Source organism: Anomaloglossus baeobatrachus, chromosome 3, assembly GCF_048569485.1.
Source record: "Anomaloglossus baeobatrachus isolate aAnoBae1 chromosome 3, aAnoBae1.hap1, whole genome shotgun sequence".
In the NCBI taxonomy this organism is placed as follows: Eukaryota; Metazoa; Chordata; class Amphibia; order Anura; family Aromobatidae; genus Anomaloglossus; species Anomaloglossus baeobatrachus.
Genome location: NC_134355.1, coordinates 278,175,263 through 278,187,460, shown reverse-complemented (window position 1 = coordinate 278,187,460; position 12,198 = coordinate 278,175,263). Strand labels below are relative to the sequence as shown.

At 38.2% G+C, this 12,198-nt stretch overlaps 1 protein-coding gene across 9 annotated transcripts in view; it reads left to right on the top strand.

Moving 5' to 3' along the window:
- The window catches only part of EYA4 (EYA transcriptional coactivator and phosphatase 4), a 579,250-nt gene that overhangs the window by 457,548 nt on the left and 109,504 nt on the right, over window positions 1–12,198 (top strand). For all 9 annotated transcript variants that reach the window (XM_075339874.1, XM_075339873.1, XM_075339870.1 and 6 more), the window contains one exon: window positions 6,222–6,358. In XM_075339874.1, coding sequence (XP_075195989.1) covers window positions 6,222–6,358 — 137 coding nt within the window. The remainder of the gene's footprint in view (window positions 1–6,221; window positions 6,359–12,198) is intronic.

Here is a 12,198-nt window from a genome sequence, read left to right as displayed (position 1 = left end):
CGACAGAAACCCTGAACTTAGTATTAAACACTATATGAACCTCGCCTGATACTCAGCTAATCATAATATCCGCACTGAGAAGTGGTGGACATCCAAGTTTTCTAACATTGGAGATGTGTGCAAACCTTTATCTGTATAGTTTTAGCAGCTTTTTTGTCAATCTTAATATTGAAATGTAGAAAATAATATATGACCACTATTATATATAAATATATTTTTATTGAATGGCATTGTATAACATAAAATATAAAAAGTCATAAAAACAATGGGGAGCTACACAAGAAGACATGAGAATGACATCAGATGTGAGGCCACACTAAAACGCAGATCAACTGTAAATGATATTGTGATAAACGTAAAATAGGTAATCATGACATACTGTATGTAAAGTAATGAAACCAACAAAGTACTGTATATATTTAGTATTAAAATAATAATAATAATAATAATAATAATAGTGCAATAATACATCTCAAGCATAAGAAATAATGAAAGACCTAAATAAGTTAAATCAATTATAGGACAAAAGAAAAAGAGCCAATGGTACAACTACAACTAGTAAAAAAATAGTGATGCCCATAGCTATACATCACAAACATGGATGAACTTTTGGAGTGGGGGCACTTCTCTTTGGTAGGTCCAGCTATGTTGGTTTTCTTTTGTTCTATATTTTATTCACTTTATTTAGGTCTTTCATTATTTCTTGTGCTTGAGATGTATTACTAATGTGTATATATATATATATATATATATATATATATATATATATATATATATATATATATATATGTATATATATATATATATGTGACGCCCTGATAAACTCAGGGTGTCACAGATGACTGCATCCATCTTCCAGGTGCAGGCTTCCCTCCTCCTTGGTCCTCTAACACAACCACACACACACAGGTGCAAATACCAGCCACAAAAGCCTAGTCACCCCTCCAGTACAATAGGGACACACCAGTGGGCGGGGCCAGACAGAGGGTGACGCCCATCTAGGGGTCCTGAGGTGTCAAGGGGAGGGAACAAGAGAAAAACAGTGTTCAGTTGAGAGGAGAAAGTGGAAGTGAGAGGAGTGACGTGGTAGTCGGGGGTTGTAGCTTCCGGACTACCGGACTACATGAGCTGACTAGGTGGCAGATGTCAGAGCAGGGCCACAGGCGATGTAGATCCGGTCGTGGGAGACCTTAAGTGGACCAGGGCAGGGTTGTAGCCCGCCGGTACCGACAGCAGGAATCTGGTCCGAAGGCCATGCACAGTTGGGGTACCTGGACCCTAGAGCGAGGACAGCTGCAAGCACCGTGTCAATTAGCCAGCAGGGGACAAGATTCAAAGAATTGTCCCACCAGCAGCCCAGATAGAGCGAGACAAAAGCCCAACGCGGGGAATAGGGTGTCTGCAAGTGCCTGCAAAAATCCCAAGGGTCAGAGCTCGCGGGAAACAGCTTCCACGGAAAAGACACCGGGAGTGGACTTTTCCCATTTCATGCGGACTAGTCAACACACGAGACACCAAACTAGAGTGCAGGAGGAAGGCCCTTTGTTCTGTTCACCGGTGTGCGGGACCCGAGCACACCCCTCCGGAGGCTACCGGTATCTTGGTTTACTATCTGGACTCTGTGTGATTTATTCAAAAACAGTGAATACACCAGTATCATCAAGTCCAGCCCTGCAGACTACGTTCCAGCACTCCACCTACACCTGGGCCCCGGGACAACACCTCCACTACCCGTAGAGGGGATTCCATCCTGCTGCCTGCTCCATCAGCCCCAGGCACCCCATACCTAGGCAGCGGCGGTGTCATCAACTATCACCGCAATCCACGGGTGATGTCACTGACAAACTCTCCCCTGTAAATAACCCCTTATTGAGTTGTGGGCGACGGGCTGCTGCACTCGAGCCACAGCCACGATCCCGGATCCGAGCGTCTCGAGTAGCCCCCTGCCGTGTTCTGCGCCCCCGCCCGCGACATATATATACTATATACAGTATATATAGTGATTCCCTATGTTTATCACTATATCATTTACAGTTGATTGACTTTTTAGTGTTGCCTCATATCTGATGTAATTCTCATGTCTTCTTGTATATGATTTTATGACTTTTTATGTTTTATTATATATGTTTCCAGTCAATAAAAAATATATTTATATAGTAGAAGTTTTGTTGCTTTTGGTGCCCACTCCCAATACATACTGAGATTATTTTACTTGATTATTTTATTTATATATATTTTTTATATTATTTTTTATTTTTATTTATATAGTTTGATTAGATTTTTTTCTTTACATTTAATATATACTGCCAATTTTAAAGGATTGAAGTAAACCTCCCTTACAAAAATATATCTTTTGCTAGGTATATCAATACATAATATTCTAGTTTATGTTTTCTACTTGAGTACAACACTTGCCCTGACTTTTCTGGTTAGATTCTGCTATAACCAGTGCCCGCAATACTGTTAGACAGTGTCACTACAGAAATGGTACAGAACAGCTGCCTCTTCTATAGTGCCCTTTTGGCTTGTAATGATTTGCTTTTATTCCAACAGCCCAAGAAGCAGATGTGGTAAAGTGTGATCAGTATATGTTTGAAAACTATAAAAAAAAATGATGCCAGAAGTGGTCAAAGGGATTGTAAAAAATCTTGGAGTCTTGATTATAGGAGAGGAAATGGATTTATGGACAGCTGGGGAATGCAGAAATAAGGGATTCTGCCATTCAGAAAAACACAAAGGTTATTGTAAATTTCTCAAGTCTATCGGTATGTACTCCCCAAACAAAACCCCATTAAATATACATATGAATTCACTGCTCCTGGTTCCTTTCTATTTATATATGAGAAAGGATTTTCTAATTTTTCCCACATGCCATTTAAAAAGTGAAACTGGGATTTGCATGTAACAACGTCATGTTTGTTTTTAAGTAGGAAGCTGTGCAGTGTTTGGTACCGAGTCACCGAGGCACATTTAAAGCGCACCGTGCAATTGTAAAACCCTATTGCACTGCAGAACAGGATGAAACTGCATTTTATTATGGGAGAAAACATGTATAAACAACGTGATCTAGTAAATTATTCCTAGCATATAGTAAATGTACATTTTGTTGGGTGTAGTGTCTGGCATATTTTGATTAGCACATAGAAACATAGTGTTATGGGCTATATTCCAAGCAGCCATATGCACCCAACTATGCCGGGCATTAACTGTAATGATGTAAGCACAACAACTCAATACACACAATGTACTATCACCTCTTTAACTATAGTTTTGTGCAGTGAACATAAGAAACAATAAAACTAGAAAAGTATACATTTTAATATTTTGTTTATATAGGTATTTCATATTTCCAGTAGGTAGAGATGCATCATTATGTTATATCACTGGTGCGGTGTTTGGTAACATGTAGAAGCCTAGACTTGCATGTATTCTTTGACTAAGACTAGTTTCACACATCTGTTATGTGTCTATGGCTGACTGTATGTGGGCGAAGAGCCAAATTGCCCAATCATTGACTTCCATTATACTCGTTACTCAAGTTAAGCCCATCTCAATATCTGACCTGCTCCACTCGAGTAACGAGCACTCGAGTATCTTACTATAGTACTGTTCACTCCTCATTTTTTGTATGGAGAACCGAGCATGGTAGTGCTCGCTCATCTTTATTAACTATATCTGGTAATCCACTTAAAAGGATATTCTCATCTCGTACATTTAAGATATATCTACAGGCTATGCTATAAATACATAACAGATATGGATCCCACAATTGGTCTGGTACCTGCTTGAGAAACAGAGTCCTGTTACACACTACTTTCATTTAAGGGGTGGTAAGAATTCCCATACAAAGGAATCGGATTTCAGATCATCTCTACACTGACAATAGCATGCGTCATGACCTTGATTCCGAGACAAATCGTGAAACACACACATGCTATACATTTATGTCAAAGCCTATCAATATACTCTAAATGTTCAAGATGGACGTGTCCCTATACAATTTCATTGGCCTGTTGGTATCTTACATTTTACAATGATGTTAAAATGTGTTAGAACTACTAGAGGGCGAACAAAGTGTGTGTGTATATGTATGTGTGTATATGTGTGGTGTGTGTATATATATATATATATATATATATATATATATATATATATATATATATATGTATATACTGTATATATACATATATATACTGTATATACAGTATTTAATATAGGGACTTTGAAAAGATTACCCTCATTAAGAAAAAACAGGATACACTTGCTTTGGGTAAATGCTGATAGAGAGGGTTGTAGTAAAAAAAAACACAGAATGTGATATAGAAACCAAACTAGCATATCATCATAAGCAACAATGACTGCAGCACAAAGAAAGATTATAACTAAATAACAACAGTCACCAATCAGTAGGCAGTGTACAGGCCTTTGCTTTGAATGACTTCAGCACATCTGTGGCCACAGGACATCACTAGTCTCTCACACTGCTCTGGTGTGATTTTGGTCTACACTTCTTTCAGTCTCTTCCACAGTTCTTTGACTCTTGTGGGTTTCTTTGTCACCTAAAATTTTTCAGAGGTGTTTTATTGGGTTTAGATCAGGACTCTGGGCTGCCATTTCATTGTTTCAATGTTTTCTGTTTCAAGGAACTGCTTTACCTGTTTTCCTGTGTGACAGGGGGCATTGTCCTACATGAAAATTGCTGGCTGATTGGGTGATGAATGCCAGTAAGGAACCATGTGTTGATGAAGAAGGTTCTGATCCACACTTGCATTCACTCTGCCATGCAGCTGTATGAGAGGTCCAACTCCTGCTGCAGAAAACATTCCCCAAACCATGACACTTCCTCCACAACCTTTCACTAACTTCTTAACACACTTTGGATTCAGCCTTAGCCCATTTTTTTGACAAACATAATGTTTCCCATCAGACCCAAATAAATTAAACTTGCTTTTATAACTAAAATGAACTGTGGAAGACTTCTCCTCTGTCCACACAATATGCTACTTTTGAGTCCTTCTGCTAATGAGAGGTTTGGTTGCTGCAGAGTTGGCTTTCAGTCCAAATGCTCTAAAACATTGTGATACTATATGACAAGACAGATACTTATCCTATTCAGTGCTGACTGGTGAGCAATTCCAGTCATGGAGATTCTCTGCATTATCCTGAGCTCTCTTGCATTTGTCTTTTAAGGGTGACTAGCCTTCTTGGGGGGCTTGAAAGAGTTTGTGATGTTGTAAAGAGGCAATATTCTCAAAATCCCAGACTTAAAATGACCAACTTCTTTTGTTAGAGCTGATAGGGTCACCCCTTTGGCCTTCATCTGGACAACCTGCTGCCGGAGGGTTTCAGTCACTTTGGAATGGCACACCATTTTTTGCAAAGTGAGTGCAAACTGGAAAGTTAGACTCTCAGTTAATTAAGGATTGTCAGATGATAATTAAGGAAATTAGCACCAGGTGCCAGATTAACGCCAAAAACTTCCAGGTATCTGAAAGTGTTCTGTTATTTTGATCAGTGTTCTTTAAATGATCTCATTTACATTTTTATTATGTGCTTTACAATAAATTCAATTTATGAAATAAGCTTGAAATACTGCTAACTTACTCATGTAAGGATATAATCACATATGACTACACAATGACCTTAACATTTAGGAAATTGTGGGTTGTTCTATAATTTTGATCTCCAGTGTAGATTTTTCTTTTTGGGTTGGATTCTCTAACTTTCATCTTTAGAATCCTGATGCTACCTAACATCGTATCTGCAGTCCAAGATCAAAAGTTCTAAACTACTGCACCATAAGAGCTACTCAATTTAACCTGACAAAGTAAATCATACATCTAATTTTTGGGTCTATTCAAGGTCAACATTTTACATTCTTAACAACAATAACTGATTTTCTTAACGCTCTTTATCTGTGCATGACACAGTACTTTTTTGTGATAATTGCACCATTGTTCACTACAATCTTAAGCATGTTTTCGACAATATTTAAGTAAAATACCGTAGATGCAATGACAAAATGGTATAGTGTGTGTATATGAGAGAGCTGGACCCCCATCAATCTTATATTGTTAACCTATCCTAAGGTTTGGTCACCAATATTAAAGTTCTGAAAAAGAAGCTTATTACTTTATCACACGTATTAGCTTGTGTATAAAAAAGATGGGGAATTATAGTATCACTTTTTTACTAATATGTGTTTCCCCCCTTATTTTTAGGGGATTTTGACACAGTACAGAGTCCCTCAACGCCTATCAAAGATCTTGATGACAGGACGTGTAGAAGTGCTGGGTCAAAGTCTCGGGGAAGAGGAAGAAAAAATAATCCGTCACCTCCACCTGACAGCGATTTGGAAGTAAGAACGTATTTATGAATTCTCTGAAATTTCTATTGCTTATGAAGTTGCTGTTTTAGCTGAGGTGTATAAGCATTGCTGTCAAACAACTATCCCTGGTCAGGTCTTTAAGACTGTAGTCAGGGTATTTGCCGTCTGGCTGAAGAATAAGGAATAGGTTATTTTTTAGTTGTAGATATTTATTTTTATAGACCGTTGTTGCCAACATTTAGAAAATTCCAAGTTTACTTTTAGCTATGAAGATTCTGAGCTGGCTACTGTCCCAGAGACTATTGAATATGGATTTACACGTGCATTTGAGTAGTTTGGTATTAGGGGTTTTGAGCAGTTCTAACATGCCAAAATAACTGTCCTGTGTTTCATTATTGAATGTAGGATTTCATTTCAAAGGCAATGGTTGATTTAGTAGACGTAGAAGTGTGCAGTGCTTCTTATAAAATATTCCATTTAGTGTGTGTATAAAGCACCCTTTCTACTCTGTCATCTTACACTACATTGAGGCATCGAATGAATGAGCTCACAAATAAGCACAATTCTAGCGGTAAACTATAGGATTGTGATTCTGGGACAAGGCACACGCTTGCAGAGGTAAAACTATCTCATGGTATTTAAGCCACTTGGTAGTCAACTACCCCTTTTGGATGTGCCCATACTTGGTCTGATTCTGTTCTATATGGTATTATTATTATTTTTTAAATAAGAAGTCCTATTTCATTTTTAAAGCAGACCAACTTACACCTTTTCAGTTTAGAATTTTATCATTTACATTTTTGCTGTCTAGTAGACTATTGCATGTGCCTGGAGAACCCTCTTCAGGGTGGTAAGATTAATTTTGTATTACTCAAAAACTTATGAGCATCTTTATGAATATAATTTCATACTTTTCTTTTAATCTGCTCACGCTGAATTCCTAATACCTCAACTTTTCCTTTTTTTCTCTCCTCTTTATTTCTTATCTTTGTCTTAATGGTAGTGATGGGGGGATTCAACGATATCAAGGATCTGCGGGTCCAACCTGGTATATATATAAAAAAAATCTGTTTCAGACCTGGAATTAATCCCAGATATCTGGCCGGCTGCTGATCCCCATATAAGTTTATGGGGCCAGAACCTGGCTCTTTAACACGGTGGTAGAAGTCATAGAGGGAGTGGAGTAGGCGCGTTATACTTACCGAGTCTCCACGCCGCTCTAACGTTACTTCTGGGGTCACTCATTATCCTTTATACATATTAACTGCTTTGCCTGCCACCCAGCAGTCCCTGCATCTCTGATTCTTTGCAGTCAGACATGGTCCCACCCTGTGTGATAGCATATCTGACTGCAACCAATCGGAGGCACTGTGTGTGCATCTCTATTGCTGTAAAAATAAATAAATTAAATTGGCATAGGGTTGGCATTGGAATTAGAATTGGCATTCCCCCATGATACCCAGAGCAGATAAAGCATACAGCTACAGGTTGCAGCCTCAGCTGTGTGGATATCCTGGCTGTATATAAAAATAAGAATAACTGCATGCGACTTTTTAAAATTAATTATTTAACTAAATCATTTTAAAAATGATGTGCGGTGCCTCCCTTAATTTTGATACCCAGCTACGGTAAAGCCAACAGCTGGGAGCTGGTATTCTCAGACTGGGGAGGTCCATGCTTATTGGGCCCCTCAGCCTAAAAAGAGCAGCATGCAGCCGCCAAGGATTGTCAAATCCATTGGATGCAACAATCTCAGAACTTCACCTGGTTTATCTCGATTGACTTGGTGTGGTGGCAGTCAGGGTAATAAAGGGTTAATGACAACTCACAGCTGCCACTAAGCCCTAGATTAGTAAATAAAAAAACAAAAAATAAAATAAGAAAAAACATCCTTTCACCCCTTTATTAGCCCCCAAAACACCCAAGTCCGAAGTAATCCACATGAGGTCCCACGATGATTCCAGCTCTGCTACATGTGAATTGACAGCACGGGACCATAGAACACGATTGCCCACTGTGAGCTTCAGGCAAAAAATGAGCCGTGCAATGAGTGGTGACGTCCCTCAGGTGGTTTGTGGTCACAGTTGGTGGTTCCCCAGCCTGAGAATACCAGCTCCCAGCTGTTGGGCTTTATCATGTTTGGGTATCAAAATTGGGGGAGGATCCACACTTTTTCAAAATTTATATATTTAAATAATTTTTAAAAATGACACACGTTTCCTCTTATTACACAGCCAAGATGAACACATGGCTTGGGTCTGCACCTTGTAGGCGTATGCTTTGTCTGTGCTGGGTAACATAATATAAGGGAATATTTAAAATGTATTTTTAAAATTTATTTTTACACCACGATAGGGACACACACTGCATGTGTGCGCAGCAAGCAGGCTAGGGGCGCGTCTGACAGCAACCAGTCATAGCCGCCAGGACTGATGGTGGGTGGGGAAGCAGTAAATATGTATGAAGCTAATGAGCGGCCTTGGAAGTAGAATGAGCGGCCCCGGAAGCAGTTAAATCTGCTCCGGAAACTCTAAGTATATTGTGCCTGCCAGACGTAGATCATTACCCAGAGTTCCCTAAGAACTCTGGACTTGACACTCGGATACTTTTGAATCCGCACAGATCCGGACTTTTACAGTCCGGGTCTGCCCATCCCTACTTATTAGTTATGAAGCTCATTTTACAGTTCTTTTAAAGCTTGTTGAAGACTCAAAAACTAATTCAATCGCACGTTTAACCCATATGTATGCAAATGTGCACCTACAGTTAGCACATTTGTAGTGTTAGATGAAAAATACTACAACTTTTGTGTAATAAGGTCCTATGTCAATAGAAGTTGGATATTTTTGGCCTTGTATTAGATATCTTAGGAAATACTGATGTAGCAGTGTCTACATTGACAACTGGCAAACTACACCATCAGCCTAACACGCTTATGCTGTTTGTGTAGGCAGAAGCTTGTTAGCTTTGCTTGATGAGCGGCGGTACTCCAAATAGCATAGGTTCTGCAGCATAATTTTACAGAGAACCTTCTAAAAAGATGCCTACTATATTTCTAGGTAAATCCGCTCTCCTACATATTTTATGCTAAATTATAATATCCACAGGTTGAATGGGTATGGGATAGAACAAACCTATTCCTCAAGTAGGTCATCGCAGTAAAGTACTGAGACCTCTCATGTAGCCCTAAAAAGAGAAACCAAATATTATGTATATATATATATATATATATATATATATATATATTTGTATATATAATATATTTATTATTATAATATATATATTTTTTTCTTCCTTTTGGCCAGCGTGGAAAGTTAAAAAACCTTGTAAACTATTATGTTGAATTTGTATTCGTGCCTTTAAAAAATGCATCCAGGAGACTTCAAAACTTCAACTTTTCTTCGATCTATTTACCTACTTTTAACTGCATTGATATTAGAACATACTCACTTGGAGTACAGATGTTGGCAGTGAAAGGGTCAGCAGCTGTATCTCACTAGCTCTGGGGTTAAGCTACTGCAGGAGAGTGTTCTGATAAGCACAATGCTCTAGTGCTGATACTTTTACTGCCGTCATCTGTACTCCTTGGTCAAATATCAATGTAGCGGAAGGCAGACAAATAGACTAAGCAAAAATAGTGGTTTGGTAACCATCAATGAGCTTGTTACATGCAACAGACACTGTTTAATATTGGTAAGTAAATAGAAATTCTATTTTATCTCTGGAAACTTTCTTGATGGCCTTAAAAGCTCATTTAGTTATTGAAATATCAACTCAAGTGTAGTTGTCCACAAATACAAGAGAGAGCGAACCGAATGGCAACAGGAGCTCAGTCCCATATCCCGTACAGCTGCATGTTCTTATTGATAATACACATGGAAGGAAATAGTTGCCAAGAGGCATAATGTGCCTAAATAAACAGAACAGGCATTGAGGGAACAGTCCACATATTAGCCAACTTACAGAAAACCTGCCAATATCGTTACAAATTCACTTGACATTTTACATTACATTATAGTAATGTATAACATCAAAAGTGGACAATGTACTAGCAACCTAATTATCTATGACATGTGTATCCTGACATGTTACATGATATCTATGATGTGTGTGTATCTTAGCCACATTGAAGATACATTCATTTAAAGTGTGCACCTACTCATCCCAACGTTCTTTATTCATATAGACTATAAGAGTAAGAATTATAGAGACTTGATTCTTAAAAAGAAAATTCTGACCAGTTGCCATGTTTTATTCAGCCAACAAATGTCACACATCAGAGCATTTAAAGTGGTCGAAGAGGAACACTTGAGGCGGTTATGTGCTAAAGCAAACACTATTTTTAACGCTTGCTGCCCTAAAATAGTAGTGGAACTTAATGTGGTCTGTATGCTAAAGCCGCTGCATTCTTAGACAATTAATTCACTACAGTAGAGTAGATCTTAACTTTGGTCCGTACATTTCCACCGTATTAGTATGTATATATGACAGGACTTTGGGACCTAAATATACAAAGTAAAGTGGTTTGATAAAAGACAATCATTACTCCAACCACGATCGCTACAACGGTCAACTGATTTCTAGGGGTCTATTTCCTGAAATCGGCAAGTTTCACTTGCACAGGGAAAATAAATTGCCATCAATATTTTATGGGTCCATCCAACCTCTTACATTGCAGCTGTCAGCTTTCAATCACAATTGGTGAGGGGCCAAAAATGAAGACCAACTCTAATCTCTAACCCTCCTATAAAAGAGATTAACAACTAAATATCTTTTTTGTGCAGACACATAAATTGAAAAATTAGCATATAATTACATTGATTTATTATTGTAATATATTTACAAAAAATGATCTTTTATGAATTTGATGGACCAACTAGAATTTTTCATTATATATTTGCTGCCATGATAGGGATGAAATCAAATCTGTTCTTCATCATTGTGTAACTTTTGCTTCTTCCTCAAGTTACAGGAACTGTACTTCTTGAGACAATTCAACAAAATCCCAGTTCACATTTCTGATGTCCATATTTCTAGGTATTTGATAAATTTATTGATGGAAAACACCTAACACAGGATTTGGATTTGCTCACCAATGATCCAAAAGCTCATCAAGTTTTAAAGTGGTTGTCCAGGACTAACATATTGATTACCTATGCTAAAGATAGTTTATCAAAATTAGTGTGAACCTGAGAAACTGTACCCCAACTATCAAACTTTATCTGCTCTAGCAATGGCTGGAAGTAATTAATAACATAATGACTCTGTTCGAAAAGTAAGAAGGAAGCAGCACTCATCATTTGATGTAAAAATAGTCTCTTTATTCCAAATCCATATAGTGACAACCATACCGTTTTTCTGGTTCCCTGGCATCAATCTTAGCCTTCAGGCTTGTGGTTCGTGCTGCAGCTGATTACAGGCTCTTGTTCTTTTTGTGTGTGACACAACCTAACAAGGTGACCAAAAACTCTGCACCATATATATATATACATACAGTTAGGTCCAGAAATATTTGGACAGTGACACAAGTTTTGTTATTTAGCTGTTTACAAAAACATGTTCAGAAATACAATTATATATATAATATGGGCTTAAAGTGCACACTCCCAGCTGCAATATGAGAGGTTTCACATCCAAATCGGAGAAAGGGTTTAGGAATCATAGCTCTCTAATGCATAGCCTCCTCTTTTTCAAGGCACCAAAAGTAATTGGACAAGGGACTCTAAGGGCTGCAATTAACTCTGAAGGCGTCTCCCTCGTTAACCTGTAATCAATAAAGTAGTTAAAAGGTCTGGGGTTGATTACAGGTGTGTGGTTTTGCATTTGGAAGCTGTTGCTGTGACCAGACAACATGCGGTCTAAGGAACTCT